The following is a 21,855-nucleotide window of genomic DNA, read 5'->3' as shown; positions in this document are numbered from 1 at the left end:
CCGAGTCTTATATTTATTATTAGCATTACATTCTGAACTCTTTTAAAGTAGAACATCTAATCTTCATTGAGCTCATTGTACATATCTAAATTTTGGTGTCTGTGAATATGACAAAGATACATTCAGCTTCAAGGGCATTTTCTCAGACTCCCACCTCAGTACTTTTCGATCATCATTGCTTTTAATCCATATATAACGTAGAAGAGAATTGTGTTATTACTGTTATATTGGAAACAGCATAATAACAAAATAATCTAAATTTGTAAAACTATTTCCCACTAATATTTGATGTTACACTCTACCTAATGACCTTTTCCACGTGTTTATATGACAGACATTTGTATGAAATTGCCAAGTGTCTCCTGTAAAAAGACTCTTAATAGATAAACTTCTCTTTTATCTACTGAGACCATTTTTTAATTCCAAGGTGATACCTGTAGGCAAGTATCTAAACGTTCTCATCTGAGGATAGAGTACAAAAAACTCCCTACACATACATATATTATATATAGAGAGAATTAGTTTTTTTGTTTTATTTTTAATCTTAGAAAGACTGTCTACCTTTTCCTCTACAGCTTAAAGTATCTATCATTAACTACAATATCCCTGTAATGATGAGAAGACAAGCTGTCTTAAAAATATCTCACTTATAAAGCATGTGTGTGTGTGTGTGTGTGTGTGTGTGTGTGTGTGTGTGAGAGAGAGAGAGAGAGAGAGAGAGAGAGAGAGAGAGAGAGAGAGAGAGAATGTATGTCCTATGTATGCAGGTACCTGAGGAAGTCAGAAGAGGGTAACAGATTTCCCTGAGTTGGAATTGTGAACTGTAGAGTAGACAATGAAAATTGATCTTGGTCCTCTGGAGGGGCAGTAACCTATATGCCATCCCTCCATCTTTAGAAGAAAATCTAATCTAATCTAATCTAATCTAATCTAATCTAATCTAATCTAATCTAATCTAATCTCTTTCAGTTTAAAACTCATCCATCTATTACATTGTGAAATTCATCCAACTACCATACTGTGTTCTTCTATGATCACATAGGTATGTATACTCTTTGCCCTGGGAGCTAAATCCATATAGAAAAGACAAGCAGGGTAGTAGGCAATTGCAGTTCAGTTCTAGCGCCAGATAGGTGGAGATTGAAGGTTCCTTGGGTACTTTCTGGCCGGCCATTCTAGACTAATGGATACTCTTGGGATCAATGGTAAACACTGTCTTAAAGATAAAATGAATGGCGTTGGAATGGTAGATGAGATTATCCTCTGACCTACACTCACCCACACCTTTACATACATACTTGCACACACATACATGTCACATAAATAAATTAACAGTCAGACAGTGGTGGTGCATGCCTTTAATTCCAGGACTGAGGAAGCAGAGGCAAGCAAATCTTTTTTCTTTTGATTAATTTTTGTTAGAAGTCATTTTGTTAGATATTAGAACAGCTATAACAATTTCTTAGGGAAATTTTCTTGGAAAATCTTTTTGCAACCCTTTGCTCTGACAGAATGTCTACCTGTGATGTTGAGATTTGCTCTTTGTATGCAGCAGATGAATCAGATGGATCCCTGTGAGCTCAAGGCCATCCTGGGCTACACAAAATTGGTGCAGAAACAAATCCGGGTGGTGGCTGTTCACACCTTTAATCCCAGCCCTAGGGAGTCACACACCTTTAATCACAGCACTAGAGTGAATATAAAATGGGAGGAGAAAGAGGTTGTCTGCTTAGTCTGTGGTCACGCAGCCTTGGTAGAAGTAAGACTTCCCTAATGACTTGGCTGCTTTGCTTCTCTGGTTTGCGGGTTGAACACCAATTTCTATCTCTGGGTTTTTATTATTCATGCTACAAGTGGTGGTGGTGGCAGTGTTTATGTGTTTGTGTGTGTTCCTGTTCTTTTGGTTTTGCTGGTGTGATAGTACTTATTCCCTGTGATTTCACAGATGTACTTAATTTCATTGGGTTAGAGTTTCCCTTCTATTATTTTCTGTTGGGCTGGATTTGCGGATAGATATTGATTGTTTAAGTGTTATTTATCATGGAATATACTGTTTTCTCCATCTATGGTGTTTGAAAGTTTTGATGGGGATCATCTGGGCTGGCATCTGTGGTCTCCTATAGTCTACAAGAGATCTCCCTAAGCCCTTCTGGTTTTAGAGTCTCCATTGAGAAGTGGGTGTAATTCTAATAGATCTTCCTTTTGTATGTTTCTTGGCCTTTTTTCTTTCCAACTTTTAACATTCTTTCTTTATCCAGTATTTTTAGAGTTTTGATAATTAGGAGGCATTGGGGATTTCTTTTCTGGTCTTTTGGAGAGTTGTGAGTTGATTCATTATCATAATGAATTTCTCTGATGAGGTCTAGGAACTACACTAATCTATAAAGAGTAAGTTAGAGAGTAGTTTAATACAAGATACACATCACAGACTAGTAGTAGGCTCATGTTAGGTTCTTTGAGCTTCTTAATCATATGTTCTTGACCAGGTTTTCAGGACAAAGTTTATGCTTTCTCCTGTATAATCTAACTTAAATCCAATGAGAAGGCAGGTAATAGTCCACATAACATTCATGTTACTGTTGTACCCATGGACATATCTTGCCATGAAGGCCATTATTGTAGTTCATTATTGAATAAGACTTGTGTTCATGTTGTGCATCCAGAAGCCTGCACAACACTTTCCTATACTGTGAAAGCTATCTTGATGACTGTTTCCTGATTAATACCAACTTAATTTCCCCATGTCCTGTATTCAAAGTATGTTGTATCTGAAGCAATAGTGTCTCATTATCAAGTTCTCATGGTAAACTTAGAGCAATGGAAATAGACCGTGTTTTCATTATTAGGGTCGGGGTTTGTTCTGTCTTTGAAGATGTATTGTTTCAGAGAATGGGGAGTCCTATAGGATACATCTGGCCAACAATCCAAGGAAAAAGATATTGGATCTACCACTGGGCTTTTTCTTTAGCAACCTATAACATTGGAAGTGAGCATGATCCCCTGTGTTGACAGCTAAAAACTGTCTTTTAGACATGACAGGATCTTGTTAGTTATAAACTCACAGAAGTTGTGATTGCTTACACGGGATCACGAAGTCAAAATTCTAGCATGTATTAGGAAGAGGTTTACAATTCCCATCTCTAAATGAGGACTTATGAACAGTTAATGTTTTGTTTCCAAGAAATAGCCCTGTTTCTGTGATTGTGTGCCTACTGATAGATGGACCACACTCTATTAGATGACCCTATACCCAGGAGTATATTGATAGTAAAACTTAAAATCACTGAGTTAGTAAAAAATAGAAAAAGATAAAAAAAAATGGTAGAGGTCTAGGAAAACAGTACTTAATTTAGAAAAAAGATAGAGGCAGAAGCAGAGGATGAATATAGTTAATAAAATATTAAAAATTAAAATTAAATTTTAAAATTAAAGTGGATTTGAATCTAAAACAGAAAGTTTTGGAGGAGTGAGAGAACAGGATAGTTGGAATGCGGGTGGATATATTAAAATGCACTGCATACATATGTAAGAATTTCAACAAATAAAGTAATATAGATATAGAAATATGTATATATGTATATATGCATATGACTTAAACTGTCATAATTACTATGGTAATCGGTGTGAAGCTTTCTCCAAAAGCTGAAATATAGAATTGCCATATAACTAAGCCTCAACATTCTAGTTTCTTTGACATGGGAAGGTACTCTTTAGGCTACCAAAAGCATAATGGAGACACCAACCCAGGCACAAAATTATGAACTACAAAAATATTGCTCTGAGAAATATACTAGGGCTATGGTTTCACAGAACCTGTGGGATTAGCCACCCACTGACTAACTGAGGAGAGAACTTCATCTTTGAAAAAATACAGAAATAGTTTTACTTCTTCAATATTTATCATTTAAACTTTATTTTACTTTTAGTTTAAAAATGTATGTGTATGGTCTTTTACCTGTATATATATTCATACACCAAATGCATACAGTGCTCACAGAGATCTGAAGATGGCAACAGATTCTCTGGAACCAGACATACACACTGTGTGAGCCTCCAAGTGAGTGCTGGGATTAGGATCTTGGTCTTCTAGAAGAACACCAGCGCACTTTGCACACTGAAGTCTCTTCTCCAGCCCAATATTTATCATTTAAGCTAGAGGAAGCTGAGAAATGGAGTACAGGAGCAATGTCTACATAAAGTAATGATTTTTTCTGTGAATACATTTTTTTTTTTGGTTAAAGAAAATACTTTTTGTTTTGCTGTCCCCAACTTTTCCAAGTACAAAAAAAGGCATTAAAGCAAAAATAAATGTTCATTTTTGTTGTGATACTTTTTTTTTACTGAATTTACTAACGTGGGTCTTTGTTGAAATTAAGGTGAACCTACAAACTTTTGCACTACAAACCTTTCAACGGGCCATTTAAGTCACTCCTAAAATTGTTTTGCTTGTTTACCCAGTGTTTAGTGCGCTTCAAAGTGTTAAGGGTACACCTGTGAATACTTCATGTTCCCAGAAAGTGTTCAGTCTGGGACTTGGAAAAAAGATGACACAAATATATAATTAAAGTGTATAATTTACGTATTGTAGGTTGGCTCGGCACTCAAGTTTGGAAGCTTCAAATGTGCCTGTCACTCCAGCTCTCCAGAATGTACTACCCTCTTCTAGTCTTTGCAAGCAGCTGCACACACATGCACATAATCACACATAGACATAATGAAAAAGTATGTTTAATTTTGTAAGGGGAATGTATGTGTAAATATTTCATTTGCAAATTTTAAGGCAATACAATATATAGTATTTAAAAGCTAAAATAAATCTTTTGAAAAGAGAACAATATATAATGTCTAAATTTAATTTACATACCTCTAATTGGAGACATGGTATGTCTGTTTCAAAAATAAACTTGCTTTCAAGTGTTTAGAATTTACTTATCTGTAAATATCACATAGTCACAATAGCTTTCAACTTTCAGCTAAATAGTTCATGGAAGATTTAAGGTTAATTGTATAAAAACCCTAACGTTATAGTCTCTTTGGTATGGGAAGGTACTCTATAGGATAGCTAAAGAGAAATATGGACACCAACTCAGGCACAGAACCTTTGATCCACAAAATACTGGTTTGCAAAATATGCTCAGGCAATGCTGGCACAGAACTGGTGGGATTAGCCACACACTCTCTGATTTGACTTAAGGCCCATCCCAGGAGAAAGAATCTATACCTGGCACTGCTTGCGCACCCAAGAACCTAAGACTAGATAGCTCAGCGAACTACGGTAAAATCTCAACACTACTGGTCTAAAAATAAATAATAATCAAGAAAATGATTCCAAATTATTTTCTGCCATACTCATCAATTCCTTATCCGTTCATTATCAGAAAGCTTCCTCTGGCAGCAGATGGGACTAACTGTAAATATCCACAGCCAAAACCAGACATTACGTGAAGAGAAAGTCTAAATTTGAGATCTGTATCAAATCTCTACCCTAAGAACATGGAGAATGCAACAGAATAGGAAGCAGGTAGTAAGAGCTAGTGAGAATGGTGGGTACCAGGAATACAAGGGACTCTGAACCAACTATGAAAGCCACATATGAACTCACAGAGACTGAAGTAGCAAGCACAGGGTCTACATGGGTCCACATCAAGTCTTCTGCATTTATACTATAGCTATTAGCTAATTATTTTTATATGATTCCTAACTTTGAAAATAAGTAGGTCCCCGTCTCTTCTGCCTGCTCTTGAGACTCTTCCTCCCATTAGGTTGTCACGTCCAACTTCAGTATGATAGTTTTTGCTTCATGTTATTACATTGATGTTGCCATGTTTGGTATGTTGTCTCTTAGAAGCCTGTTCTTTTCTAATGAGAGACAGAACAGGGGTGGACCTGGAGAGAAGAGGTATGGGAAGGAGCTGGGAGAAGTAACTGTAATTATGTGGGGAAGGAAAACTATAACTTCGGTATGTTCTTTGAGAAAAGAATCTATTTACAATAAAAGAAGAAATATCCTTAAAAGTTTGAAAAGGTTTTATAACATCTTACATTCCTTGAGTCGGCTCCTCAGGAATAATGATTATTGAGGTAACATGTTAAGTAAAACACACCATAATTTCAGGTATGGGTTCTTTTTAAAAAAAAAAAAAACTGAAAAGCAAATCTTCATTCAAGTTGTCTTTCTACAATTTCCAGATTTCTGTGATATTTTTGTCTTCTGTTCCACTGACTTAATTTCTATCCTTTCATTTCCAGTCTTTGTGTTGATTACTGTAGCTATATTAAAACCTGAAAACTCAAAGACAAATGGAAATCTATTTTAAGAATGAGAGCCCTACAGCCTGAATGCCTAAGAATAGACAACACTATTTTTTTCCCTTGTCTCTGAAGTGAAACTAAACAAAGAAAAGGATTTGTATTAAACACAGGAGTTTCAACATTGGTGTACTCCAAACATCAATGTGATGACATTTAGACATGGATCTTTTGGGAGTAGGTCATGAAGATGAAATTCTCATAAAATTGTTAATGCCCACTAAAGAAGAGGTCGAGAAGATGCTTCCTTTCTCAACCGTCATTGTAAGATGATTCTCTACACAGAATGATTTATAGGTACCCAAGAACTGTGAAAATTTGATGTTCTTGATTCAAACACAATGCTATATTAACTCAGTATCCCAAAACGACTGAGAAATTTTCTTAGAAAAATAAGGGGAAAAAAAAACACATCTTAATGTATTTATATACCTTTATCTTCTGTCTTGGAATGAAATATGCATAATACAAAATTAAATATTGTAATTTGTTAAATAAGTCATTAATGTAATTAAATATATCATATAAAATTTATATTACAGAAATTGTTAATTTAAAAATTACTTTCTTTAATCATATCCTAGTTACATGCATACAAGTTTACAGGTTTAGTTGTTGCTTAAAACATAAATATAATTATTCAGATCCTGTTAAACCTGCAACACAGTGGCATCCAGCTCACATTAATAGAATAGGTTAGCACTTCTTTTGATGTACACAATACAGAAATATTTAGATACTGACTACTATAATTCTGTTTTAAAATATGTAAGAATTCAGGAAGAGAGACATGTTTGAAGTTGAACTATGAATCTGATATCTGTTCCTCCTCAGGAACTCGAAGTGACGGTAATCTTCATGACCAGCTGACAGTTATTGGTTCATCAAGGAACACATTCAACGGCCTCATGTTAATTATCAGTATCTAAAAACAGAAAGTGAAATCACAATTAATGCTTAATTACAATTTTATTTTTCCTGTCATTTTTTTAAAACAAACACTGTTTCCATCTCAGGTTATCTGTAAGTTAACAGTTACAGTTTTTCCTTGATTGAAAACAGTAATCATACATAATTTTTTCTGTGTGTGTGGTTCTCACAGGACAGGGGTGTTTTAATTCACAGCACAGTTTAGAGCTCATCATAGCCAGGAAGTCAAAATAGAACTTTTTAAGTTGGCCACTTAAAAGAGCAAGTGACATCCCATTCCCAGTAAATAGTAGCAATAATGGCTACATGAATTCTTTCTAGTGATCAACTCACGTTGTCTTCATACAGTCTAAGACAGAGAGGCTCAGGATGGAATCGTGTACTGTGTCGTCCCATATAATAAACATGATCAAGACTAACTCCACAGACATGCCCACAGGCCAGCCTAGTCTAGACAATATCTCATAGAGACTCTTTTTTAGGTGATTCTGGGATCTGTCTAGTTGATGATAACATCCATTTTGTCAAATTCATGGCCTCTGTTTTCATTAGTTGTTGTTACTTACAAAATATTCCTAAATATCTACATAAAATTTTCACAGTCTGTATAATGTCACTCATATGTATTTTTTCAGGTATGACTATTTGGTAGTGGATAACCGATACTTGTAATTTTGGTGTACATATTCATGCATGGTATTTATTGACATAGACTTATAAGGAACTGTTGGTAGCTGCTATTTTAAATGAATGTCTTTTTTTAAATTATTGAAGTAATTTTCTTAGCATTTAAACTTATTATTTCGAAGAATTGTAATCAATGAAGCAAACTTCTTTTGAAAGAGTATGCTTTTAGATAGTTTAACTGTCCCAAATGAACTTGAAATGGCACATGTTATAATCCCTCTTCTGGTCCTGTTCAACTGTCATTATGCCCTTAATTTTTGTATCAAAATATGAAATTTATTTACCATTACTAAATTAAACCCAGGAAAATATAAAAAATACATCATCATTTTTCAATGTAACTAAAAATAGGAAATACAACACAATTTATTTTAAACTGTAATTAATGACCATTAAAATCTGTACCGTGGAGAAACACTTTGTTTTGGAAGGGAAACTGTTTCTTGGTTTTCTACTACTGACCAAAGGATTATTAAAGTAGTATCATTTTGACTTGGAATTTTATAAGCAAGTACAATTTTTACAAGCAAAATATGTTTGAGGGACTAAATTATCAACTTTTACAAAGAAAGGGTATCAAATACTCCAAACTGCTCCCCATGCTAATATAAAGAAATTTAGGATAGTTTAATGTCAAAGTAGTAGAAAAACTAAATTCTAAGTTGATGCAGAAATCCAGAATGTAAAGGAGACCTCACTATCAACACTGAGTATTCAGGCTCAGGTACAACAGCTACAGCCACGGTGCATTAAACTCTCATCTAAGGTTGTCCATAGCTGTCTGTCTTTAAGTTGAGGTTGTGCAACCTGTTACTTCGTTAATTAAATGTACTTCAAGTGATTGATTGATTGCTAGCTCTTTTCGTACAATATCAAATTTGAAAAGTATGTTTTCTTCACAGTTATAGTCATGAAGACATGACCTTAATCAAAGGAAACACAGTTAACTGATTTCTTAAATAAATATATTGCATTAAATCCACACTTTTGAGTCACAAATTCATACAACTAGGATGTGAAGGAACTTGAGAGACTACATACTTCTACATATTTGCCAAATTTAGAATAAAGATCTAAAATTATAGTGGAAAATAAAAAGCCATTGTAACCGCAGGACAGGCTTCAAAGCTACAGAAAAACCCTGTCTCAAAAACTAAAATGAAAAAACAATTGTCATTCTGTTTTTGTCCTGGCAATGACACAGATGTTTTACAGAGGCATGCTTCTGTCACTCACCTCTTTGGCTGCGTCTTGAGTGGCATTAGCCTTTAGTGTATTTCCATCATAAATCACAGTAACGTCAGAGACACTGGCAGTTCCTTTCCCCCACACATAGATGTCTCCCAGTAGCATCTCGTATTTGTTTATATACCCTTTATGCAGTACAGTGCTTGTTAACGTTGTCTAGAAAGGCAAAGACAAAGAAACAAATACTTCATTTAAAAATTCAAGTAAATAGTCAGAAAAATACATAGCTGTGAACCAAAATGAGCAGCAAATCAGTGATTCGAGTATATTAAGTCATGTGTTTTATATAATGAACAGAAATAAAACTCCACACATTTTTAGTACAGTTGATTATAGAAGGTATTACGTACTTGATCTAGATTGAATCCTAACATGGTATATAGACCTCTTTCATAAGTGTCTGTAGAGAGAGAGAAATATGAAGTGATTTTATTTTTCAAAGAACAGTAGTAAATACTAGCATTCTTATTTTTCTTTCTAGCTAAAAATGGAGCCATATTCTACTGATGCATTTCTAGCTAAAGTCAAACACACAAAACATAAAAAACATTATTTAGACCCATGACTTTATCTGAAGTCCATCAAACCACAATAAAAATATAGCTAACACTTACAAAAGACTTTTTGTGTGGCAAATTTTAGATACAGTAACAGAAACACTGTAAGAGACATGTATTGTCGTTATCATAATGATCATTACTTTTGCTGCTGTTCTCATTGTAGAAAGAGGCAATCTGCCATAAGACAAACACATGAAGAAATCAGTTCTTCACTGTAGGAGTTCAGGGACACAATACCATGAATTGGGGAAAAAGAGGGGTATGTTCTTGGGACAGAAATCAGATTCTCCTGTTTTAAAGATAAGTACATTTAATGTTCAGTTATGTTCACAGCATTCAGAATATGCACTCTTAACAAAATATGTGCAAAGCATGCTGGAAGATTTAGCTATTTCTTGAGATGTTGAGACACAATTATGAAAAAAAATTTAGATTATTTCCTATGTTATGATAAAAATAGAAATAATGATAACAAAAACTTATTGAATATCAAAAAAGAAAGGCAAAAAGAAAGACAAAACAAAATCAATAGTTACACAGCAAAGAGACTAAACATTTCATTCTGCTTTTCAGAGATCTGCTGATTTTAGAGATAAGTTTTGGGCATCAGTTATGCACACAGAACATGGCATGTTTGGCTTATTGATCTTCCATGTCAATGTAAACAGCACTGTGTTGACTTCTGCTATAAGTAAGTCCCGCCCACACATTTCACTTAGTTTACCTTTCAATACAGGAATTAAGGAGTTTTAAAGTAAGAGAGGAGCCTTTAAGTTTTTTATAATTGTGTGCACAGTTTCAAGCAATTATATACTTTTAACTGTAAATGATCTGTCTAGCTTTGTGCTCAGCTTTTAAGTACAGCAAACACAAAGTAGGGAAGATGCATGCTGTCAGCTCCATTCATCTGGGGAATGGGAAACTCACCTATACTCTCCCCATCATCCCAAAATAGAGTTCCTTGTGCTTTTTGATTGTCATCTGCAGCAACGATGAGCTTCATGTAATTCCGTCGACTACAAGAAAGAAATAAGTAATTCTATCCATGTTTCCAGAATAGGATATTTTATGATATCCTAGTCATATAAGAATATGAACTGAATAGAAGTTAAGAAAACATTAATCTAAACAGAGAAAACTAAGACACTGGATAGTAGTGATATGTCCTTGCAGGTTCATCAAATACGGTGGGGGTATTTATAATAAAGAGGCTATGAAATAACAAATACATTGAAACCTCTAAACCATCCTTTTAGTTTTCTTTAATTCATATTTGTATTCTAGAAAGTCTTAGGAAAATATTGTTTTTAGTTCTAGTATTATGGTTCACTTAGACAGTTGGCCCAACACATATAAATCCCTGGGTGTGGACGCTGTTCTTACAGACGCTAGGAAAGGTGGAATACACCTGAAATCCTAGCACTCAAGAAGGAAAAGACAGTAGGATCAGAAGATTAAGGTTATCCTGTGCTAAATAGCAAGTAAAGTACAATGTCTCTCTACATATGAGATACTACCTCAAATACAAAAAATAAAAATAAAAAATAAATTAATTAAAAAACCCAGAAAAAGGTTTTTATGAGGTGTTATTTTCATGTCATACTTGAAAATAAAGATATAATGATCTTTCTTAGGCAGTAGTCCAAAAGATCAAGTTTTAGTTTGCAAATACCTCTGCATATCATACACCAAGTCATGAAGATTTAGTTGTGTTTCGTCAGAAAAGCTTATTTATAAAGGGAAATGTCACTAGAAGACCATTTTTTAATGAGTGTTCAACATTTATGCATGTTGCATGTGGAGAGGTACTAGCAATTTTCTTTTGGAATTACATTTTAAATACATTTTTAAGTAGGTGATTTTGGAAGATAGCGTCAGACCTTGAAATGTTATTAATCACTGTCATTATTCATATATTACTGCTCATTATACTAAAGAGAAAGAATGCCCTTGTCCAAGCTAAGGATGGGTATGTAACCGCAGGATCTACCAGGAAGACACTAGGGCATCCCAGTGGGACTAAGGAGCAGGGAAAACTCAAGTTCATCAAAAGCCTCTTTTTCTGCCTTGTCTCCTGCTTATGATTAAGCACCTGTGTTATTGCAGAAGGATCACAGGGGAAAAGGGCAGATTCTTTCTAACTACTGACTTTTGGAGAAGGATATATTACAGAATGAAATGGCCGTTTTGAAACCAGTTCACTTACCTGTAATATGTGTTCTGCCCAGGTTCTTGGCACGGTAGAATGTAACCTCCTCGGACATGTAGATTTATTTTATCAAAAGGAGCTTCAAAGGTTTCTTGTTTTCCTCTGACCTTTATATCTTCCCCCTGGTAAGGAGAAGGATGGGGAGAATGGACATGAAGCAAAGAGTAATGCAAGAATGTAAGAAGATACATTCATGTAGTCAAGTGTTACAGTTTTCTACTTAAAAACTAACAAAACACAACATGATTTTTTTTAAAGGAGAAATCATTTTTAAAAAGTGTATCCTTAGATCCTGGTTACATTTTCATCCTCATCTTGTTATTTGTTTTCAAGATCTCCAATGCAGAAATGTGTGAATTTTGCAAGGTCACAAAATATGAAACACTCTATTAATTATGGTGGCCAAATTTTCTAAGCAAAAGAGCAACAAAGGTTTGTAATATAGTATAAATTTTTGTGTTTTCCTGCTAAAACAAAACAATACCTCTGTAACACACTAGAGTATAATAAATGATTGTTCCATGATATGTTAATTTGCTGTCAGTAATAATTAACAGCACATTACCAACTTTGAATTTTTTATTGGAAAATAAACAGTTTCAGAGCTTCTCATATAATCATTCAAATATACATTTTAGTTTAGTTAACTTCTAAGAATTGTTATAAAACTTACCGTATGGTAGTCAAACCACCGAGCATTTGGTACATAGCCGTCCACAGTGGTCCTGTCCTAGAATTGAAGAAGAAAGTCATTGAAATCATCTGAAATCAAATCAAATCATTTTATGAATAAATACATGATCACACTTACAGGATAAAGGACAGGGGTCACCATAAAAGCTGGACCCCACAGGAACTGCTTGTATATTTCCCAGGTTTCCTTATCATCAAAGAACCTTCACAAAAGAATAACAAAGTTTTCAATTAAGCCAAGGAATTGATTCTCTTCTGAACACCTTAAAATGCTTATTCTGAAACCAGTTTGATCAAAAGGCTTTCGTGGATTCAACTAAAAACTATGCTCATATATAGTTAAAACAAAGAACTTCTTCGTTGTTTGAAACACAGTGTGAAACAGTATTTACTTCTGAGTAAAACCAAATTATATCTAAATGTTCTAATTAAAAGGATTGTTAAGAAGTATTTGAACACTATAATAACATGTCACTATAATGGAGAGTTTATATAGGGGAGTTAATACAGGTATTTAAGTATCCATTTTGTCTAGTAAAGGATCAGCAAAATTGGAAGCAGAGATGATAAACAGCCTGCAAAAGTTTATAAAACTTTCACTATATGGATGTTTATTATTTCTTTCTAAATTTTAAAAGAAGGTTTTTTTTTATTGATTCTTACTGAGCTCTGCATTTTTCTCTGCTCCCCGCCCTACCTCATCCCTCCCCAAGAGGGTATTTTTAAAGACAAGCTCTGTAGGTTTACATATATAATCCGATAATGAAAGCTGAGGCAGGAAGATGGCCATGAGAGGAAGACTAGCCTAAGTTACAGAATGAATTCCAAGTATTCAAAGTAAAATCCTGTTTCCAAAGTGTAAACATTCTTAAGACAAAAATAACAAAAATAAGAGCGGCCCAGTGATTTAGAAATGCCACTTCAACAGCTAAAGTACTAAGATGTGACGTTAGAAACTAGGAGACACACTGCTGGGTAGGGAGTACTTAGTCCAAATAATGAAAATTAAAATGTCAGCGTGGTGGACTAGGGGAGATTGCCTGCCTTAGAGCTTTTCATATTGTATGCCATGTCATTATGTCATTAAAGATTCTTCCTTATGTGAGTTGATTTCTAACATTGAAAAACACATTACAAATTTGGAAATAGACACTAGCAAATGTTTCCATTTCTCATGCTAGTGAAATCACACAACTAACCCCTTTTTAAATTTTGCTTTTTTTTTCTTTTATTAGCAACCAAGAGAAGTGGTAAAATAACAGTTGGGGTTAACCCTTTCTGGTAGTCCCCATGAGACAAAGACTGAAGTACTTTCAGTAGGACAAAGGAAATGTTCAGAATCCATAACCAAACTCTCAAATTTTAAAAATGCCAAGGGGATTAATCTTAAGTGTAAGAGTAGGATTTCCTATCTACCTTCCCATTCCAAGCTTGGATTTGGTCTGTCTGGAGCTTGAACAAGCCTACTGCACACTGTCCCAGCCTTGTGAGTTCATATGCACAGCTGCCTTGCTGGTGTGTTTTGCTGTAGTTATCCATAACCTCTGGCTCTTGCAATATTTTCACCTCTCCTACAGTAATTTCTGAGCTTTGGGGAAGGTTAGGTACTATATCAGTGTCCCATTAATGGCTGATCACCCCCACGGTTTCTTATTTGGCACCTTTTTTAATCTTTAACCAAAGTGAATGCCTACAAGTGAAAATTGTTATTTTGATAAGTTCATTTTGAGTACTAGGTTTTAATTATATTGCCCAGTTGTGATTTTTATTACTTTGACAATAATAAAATTTGGCAGGCCACTACATTTAACTACTCAGTTAAAATTGTTGGAGAGCTGAGAAGCAAAATGCTTCATGAATAAGTTAAAGAGGTATTCTTAAAATAAGTATTACTTTTTTAATCATTAGGACAATTTCTCTGAGAAATGTCTACATTAGAAGGTTTATTATACTTATTCTATAAATGCTCTCTTAGCTCAAAATATATAGCAAAGCAACTACAAAATATTGTACTTAGATAGATGATTGAAGCAAATGAAAGCTGCTTGTGGAAGAATCAAACAGGTCTTGTACTTACTCATGCATTAGGGGTCTGATGACAGTACCACCATGGATATGGGCTTCATGCATCAGCGTGTAGAAATAGGGCAGCAAGGTGTATCTGATGTCTAGGACCTCCTTTGACATGTTAGCAAAAGTTTCATTCCAGGAAACAGGATCCTGCCTCTGAAAGAAAACATAATGAAACAGCCATGTTTCATTGTTTAAACCTTAACAGTCAAACTGAAGAATAAAAATAACAAATGATTAGCAATGTCATGTGCAAAGAACTGTGTTTACAAAAATCCTAAATACTACATCATTTATATCGAATGAAGGTGGTGCAATATTAGTATTTTAAAAGATAATGCAAATTAAGCCAAACATAAGTAAATATACACAAAATACAGCCCATATTTTAACAGATAATAAATGCATCGTCAGCTAATGGTAATACTCAATGCTGGAATGTGCAAGGAAATTACATGGTTTGTTACATAAAAGTGACCTGAAACACCAAGGTATAAGTCAAGTTCACTATGCTGGCCTTACATGCCATTCATTCATATGTGAAATGAATAGATTACAGTACTAATAATACAGGAGGAGTATGTATACTAATCTTGATTGATAACATTTCAGTCTTCTTTGGTATATACATTTCAATTCAAAAGAGTAATATTGGTGAAGTAGTATCAAGAATTTATAAAAATATTATTGTTCATTTAAGGAAAACATAAGGGACAGTGATTGTTGTACAGTTAAATTGTCCTGTATACAAACTGCAGTCCCTCACAACTGCCAAGAACACCTCTCATGCTTGTTGATAACAATCATTGGGGAACCTTTTGGAGCTACCTCATGCATATGAAGATTCCAATTTTATTAGATTTGGGAAATAAAGCTGAAATGATAACCTGGTGTTATCCCTGGCAGATACATTATTAGAACAAACAAAAGCTTAAAACTACACTAGCCCAACAAATATAAAATTTTGTGTGATCCTATGTATAATCTGTTAGTTATTGATACATAATATATTTTAGTAATTTCATAGTCATGTAAGTAGAAAGAGACAAAAATCATAGGCTATTGTCAAGTTACTTAATCTCAACTTTTGTTCTGTTGATATATATGTCATATAGTGTTAACTTTTGTTACATTAATTCTTACTTAAACAAGGTGAATATCCTAAATAATAATTTAGTCCCTAAATCACTTCTTTTTGACTTGGGCTTTTTAAAATTCCTGCTCTTTTCCTCTAGTGTCTTAATCTTCTATGTTAGTAACAAGTTTCTACAATATTTTTCAAATTTCTTCAAAATATTTCTTCACAGTTTGCCTATCTTTCAAACTGCTTTAAAGTGTAGTCCTAAATTGCTTTGTATCCTTGCACTTTTGACTATTTAGACAATAAATTCACCTCTTCTAGCTCAAGCAAAATCGAGATGGCACAAAATTTTCTCAGCACAGCACACATCTGTTGATTAGGAAATATGTTTGGACTATGTCTGTTGTCCACCTTGACTGATATGTTTTCTGCTCAGTTTACCTTTTTCTCTGCACTATTAACTAAAAGTTTAATACAAACTAGTACTTAGTAGGATATTGGCTCTAACTGTTCACAGTGCTCCATGAAATTAAGCTCTGTATTATGCACTCAAAATAAGCCTCCAATAAGTTAATAACTCGCAGTGTTTGGCACTGCACAGAAATTTGCTCTTAAAATTCATGCTATCTTTTCTTGTTTCTCAATTTATGAACTTGTTCTTTAAATAAATGATTTTAATTCTTCCCATTTCATTCATTATTGCAAATGTCTCACGCTTCTCATCAATTTAGTTTCAAGCTGATTTTTTGATTGTTGTTCTGTCCGAGTGTGGAATAAGTTCTACAGTAGGATATTCTCCTAACTCTTCCAAAATCTTATAGACCAGCTATAGTATGTGTGTTCCAGATCTAAGCATGTGCCCTGTATATACTATAGGTCTTAAATGATGTAAAGTTAAAGATGAACTAAGTAATATTTCATAATATGAAAATATTTAAAGAATTCATTTAAAACTTTGTCAAGTAAAATATGATTGAATCAAAGACAACAAACAATCTAAGGTTGTGTAGGGGAAAAACAAATACAAGAAAACAAAGACAAAGTAGTAACTACATACTCTAGTAAATTGAATGTTGTGGTTTCTTGAATATGGATAAAAGGCTCCAACTTGCATCCAACGAGCACAGAGATGATATTCTGAATCATTGAAAAAACCACAGATATCTGCTCCAACCTAAAAGATAGTTATATTTAATGCATAATAGTTATTGTTTCTTAATAGTTATAGACTACAAATGTAAACTGGAAAGATCTACTTACATATGGTATCCCAAAGAGATTAAATTCCAGCATGCCTAAAAAATTAGAATAAAATATATTTTTATTTTACTAATAAAGATGCTCCCTTCAATGTAAGTGCTTATTAAATGAAACATTTTGTTATAATAATGGATTATTCCCTAATAACCATACTTGTTGACCTCAGTGGTGTTAATTATATTTTCTAAAATAAGAGAGCATATGCTTTAAGACAGTAATACTATAACATAACTTAAACACAAGTAAGATATAAGCACACCATGGTTAATCAAGACAAAACAGTAGTGTTTTCCCCAGTTTCATTTTGAAAAATAAATTGTCTTTCTACTATTATTTAACCATGATATACCATATAAAACAAATATAATTATTCTTATTAAGTAATATTAAAAATGATGTCTTCAACAAAAGAGAATGCATGTAACTACTCAGCTCTCTGGTAAAGAGTTATTCTAAATATGCTTTTAATGAATCTCTCATTAGTCGATGATATTTAAGTAGAGAATCAAAACAGCAACTATTTATTGGTGGTTTGAAATGATGTAGACATTTTCTGGGTATCTATTCTCAGAAAGACTTTAGTTTGATGGGTTTCCTTCTGGAACATTTCTCAGTAATTTATTGTCTAGCAGATGAAGTCTAAGATTGCCTTCTTAGCTTTAGAATAGTGTTTCTTCAACATCATGTTTTCTTCAACTAAGAAAGAGGGTCCAAAATGGTTGATGATGTTTATCCAAACAAACTAGCTGAGTCTCATCAGTCATTTGTTTCTCTGATCACTTATATTGGTTGTTATACCTTCCTGTCTAGGGATATTTCCCTGATGTCCTGTGTTATAAAATTATGTGACTATTTTGCTTCTTACAATTTATCTGTGATATGTATCTAGCACAAAGCAAAGCAATGTTTATTAAAAATTTTAAAAAACAATGATATGATAGAAGATAAATATTACATACCAATGAGTGATTTTTCCAAATTATCCCAGTTTGCGTAATTGTCTCCAAGCCAGTGCCCCCCCCCATCGACCAGCCGTGGGATATGTGGACCGAGAGATGATTATCCCTCGCAGACCAGTGGTCTTCCGTAGAGCACTGTACAGTGAAGACATAAGTTGCATGTTTACATTAGCTATTTTCTTGAAATATTTCTTTTGTTGTTGTTCTTTTATAATACAGAGTTTTTCTGTGTAGCCCTGGCTGTCCTGGAACTTGCTTTGTTGGCCAAACTGACCTTGAACTCAGAGATCTGTCTTCCTAATGTTGGGATTAGAGGCTTGAGTTACTACATCTGGCATATTTCCACACAAACGACTTCCATGAAAGCACAGTATCTACTCTATGGTCAGGTTTCCCATCACAGCCAGCTCTTCACAGCTGTGTCTTCACTCACTCTGTATTAAAATACTCCCAGGCACGACAGATCATTTTCTTCCCTCCTAACATTTGCTAGAGTTATATACACATGTAATGTAAAAATTTCCTTTCTAAGCCTTCTAATCCATGTAAGTTAACTATACATTATATCAATTAAGCAACTTAATCAAATACAGAATTTTATTCTACTTAAATTTGTATCATTTAATAGAAGTATAGATGCGATAAGTCATTGCGGCTCTCCTCAGTTAAAACCTGCCACTTTTATTACATGTATCAATCTGAAGAATATATTTGCTAAGGCCTCCCCTGCTTTACAGTAAATGATGAATGGACAAATTTAATGGATTTTTTTTCAAAAAAGAGTCATTGTACTTTATTAGTGGAATTTATCCCAAGCGAAATCTTACCAAGAAAATGCATTATACAAATTTGTTTGTAGTAAGTCTTTTCTTTCTTCTCTAGCCTTAGAGAGAGTAGCCTTGATGAATTGTGCATATTAAAATATATTCTAGTTTAAAGTGTAATGCTACAATATGTTAGTTTATTTTATCTGCAACTCTTTCTCTCACTTTTCCTTTCTCTGTCATTATTCAATTTGTTTCTCATCGCTCTCTCCCTTTCTCTGACTAACATGTATATACATAGATGTTCGATTAACTGAAAAAAATTGGTGATACTCAAAAATCTTTATATGAATGAAAACTCTAAAAGTATGTCAGGATGATGAACAGAGGTGGTTCATGCCTTTTATCACCTCACTCTGGAGGCAGAGGCAGGCAGTGAGTTTAGGGTTAGTCTGATCTTCAGAGTGAGTTCCAGGACAGCCAGGGATACAAAAAGAAACCCAGTCTTGAAAACAAAACAAACAAACAAACAACAATTCAGAAGTTGACACCCCACATGCATAACTAGATTTTAATACTAAATTCCTTATTAGAATTAAATATCTTTTGGGTTACAGCAAGGAACACAGGGATTATTATGATCTGCTTATCTCCAACAATTCACCATGCTGCTTTGTTATTCATGTAATGGTTAGTGTTAGCTACCAACTTGACATGATCAAGTATGTTCTGAAGGACTCTTTGAATGCCAATGGGAGACTAACTGGATTATGTTAATAATTAGTTTAAATTACAAATTTACTCAGGCTTTTATTTTACTCATTTGTACTTCAACATTATTCTCCAAATATTGTGCTAAGCATATTTTGGACAGCAAAATAAATAAATAAAGCCTAGTATTCTTTGGAATACAATGAAGGAAATAAAAAGCCGTAAGAATATAATGAGGAAAGACAGATTTTGATTGATTACTCAACGGATTGATAGATAGAAATGATTTTTTTCTAAGACTTACGAAGAAAGAAGTAATTTACAAAGAACAATTGGAAAAGAGAGAAATTTGGCAAGACTCTTGAAATATGAAACCTTGAAGCTGATATCATCAATATAAAAATGAACGAGAAAGCCAGAGAGGAAAATGATGAACATTACTTACTCCAGGGTGGGTTTCATTTGCGACCATCCGTAGAGATTGTGCACATCGTAATGCAAAACTGATGATCCATCACTAAGAATCTGTTCCGTTTCCATGCACATGGTGCGGAAATGTAACCCCTCAGTTCTTTTCGTCAGCTCTGGGGAAAACCAAGGAAAATAGAATAACACTTTGAAGAGCATGAAGAGCGAGATAACGTTCTAATCGGGTGTAAACTGATTCACATTCAACTCAGAGTCTTTAGCGTAATGATCGCCCAAAACTTTAAATATTTTGCTATGGTGAATATATGCAAAACCTGTCCTTATAAATATTCTGAAACACAATACACCACTGTGATCTACCTGATGTGCCCAATAAAACAGGCTTTCCTTCCCTCCAATGATAAAATCGCATCCACGCATTTATTTTTGATAAACAAATTATGAGCTTTCAAATAATTATTGATTTTTAATCATTTGTACACTTTGTGTATACTAATTTAAGTTTCTATAGTGATCTGTGCAGTAATAACTGAGTCTTATGTTTGTATAAAAATCTGAAACATGAGTACATTGTCAATTACATAGAATTTTCTTTTTTTGATACGAGGTTTCTCTGTAGCTTTGGAGTCTGTCCTGAAACTAGCTAGCCCTTGTAGACCAATTTGGCCTCGAACTCACAGAGATCCACCTGACCTTGCCTCCTGAGTGCTGGCATTAAAGGTGTGCGCCACCACCGCCCTGCTCAGTTACATACAATCTTTAAGATTATTTTTTTAATTTTTAGTTATGTGTATATGTGCATATGCACATGAGTAGAAGTGCCCATGAAGGTCAGAAGAAGCATTGGATCTTCTGGATCTGGAGTTTCATAGCCAGGTCTGAGCTGCCCTGGGTGAGTGCTAGGAATAGAATTGCAGTTCTCTGGAAGAACAGTAGGCACTCAATCTTTAAGCCACCTCTATCCATGAAAGGTCTACTGCTTTTTATTCACTTAAATAAAAAAATACTGATTCAGTATGTTTTCACTAAAAGAATTCAGTTGAAGTACAAATCTCAGAACCAAAACCACTGTTGTCTTCAACAAATTTTGTTTGTGCCTTCCTTTCAGACATCAGCTGTCACCATACCAGAGGTAAACAGAGACTTTTTTTTCCATTTCCTATTCCTATGAATAATTACTGCAAACAATTTTTAATGAGCAACATGTATCCAATTATTTCAGATAGAATATCCTGAAGAAACCATAACAAAAAAATTAAATTAAGAATCATGAGTACAGAGAAAACATTTACTTTTCTACTCAGTACAGTGTGGAATTATGAAATATTGGACCTGAGGTTGGGCATACTTCACTGTGAGACTGACTACTGATAATTTATAATTAATTTCCACTTACTGCAACTTAAAGTCTACCTACACAATAAAAACAATGTTGCCATATTATAAAATAGTATAGTCATCAAATTCTACCTGGGAAATAAGGTGGGTAATTTAATGTATCATTTCTGCATCGATTAGTAACTGTTCCATTTACAAAACTTGAAGGCTCATTCATATCCTGAAAAACAAAAACAAAATAAGAGGTTTGAAGCATTTTACTATATATCTATTGAAAACTGTAATTTGAAAACCTTGATAGGTAACACAAGTTTGCAATTCCAGAACTCAGGAGACTGAAACAGAAGTGGTGTGATCTTGAGGCAGTGGGATACCTGGGGTGGAATATTCCAGAAAATCAACTTGGAGTGTTGGAGTGCAAATAAACTAATTGGGTTTGAAAAGTGTTTTGTTTGCTCCACGTTTCAAAATTATAATACATTTCATCAAGATGAATTGTTTAGTTCAGAATCCTTAAAGTGATTTCTATAAACTGCCTAATTTTTAAAAATATAAAATACTGTATTCCTTACTGTAGATAATGCATGTAAGAGTGAATTGATTAAAA

At 33.9% G+C, this 21,855-nt stretch overlaps 1 protein-coding gene across 1 annotated transcript in view; it reads right to left on the bottom strand.

Moving 5' to 3' along the window:
• Positions 1-4,712: 4,712 nt before the first annotated feature.
• Positions 4,713-21,855, bottom strand: part of Si (sucrase-isomaltase) — a 65,819-nt gene continuing 48,676 nt past the window's right edge. Inside the window, 14 exon segments of the mRNA XM_048424806.3 lie at positions 4,713-7,234; positions 9,163-9,330; positions 9,525-9,574; positions 10,662-10,750; positions 11,941-12,065; positions 12,617-12,673; positions 12,755-12,839; positions 14,714-14,862; positions 16,845-16,961; positions 17,048-17,082; positions 18,007-18,067; positions 18,069-18,141; positions 19,927-20,065; positions 21,381-21,468. Coding sequence (XP_048280763.3) covers positions 7,166-7,234; positions 9,163-9,330; positions 9,525-9,574; positions 10,662-10,750; positions 11,941-12,065; positions 12,617-12,673; positions 12,755-12,839; positions 14,714-14,862; positions 16,845-16,961; positions 17,048-17,082; positions 18,007-18,067; positions 18,069-18,141; positions 19,927-20,065; positions 21,381-21,468 — 1,305 coding nt within the window. The 3' untranslated portion in view covers positions 4,713-7,165.

This window comes from Myodes glareolus, chromosome 20, assembly GCF_982192425.1.
Source record: "Myodes glareolus chromosome 20, mMyoGla1.1, whole genome shotgun sequence".
NCBI classification, from domain to species: Eukaryota; Metazoa; Chordata; class Mammalia; order Rodentia; family Cricetidae; genus Myodes; species Myodes glareolus.
This window is presented reverse-complemented; position numbering and strand designations above follow the sequence as displayed.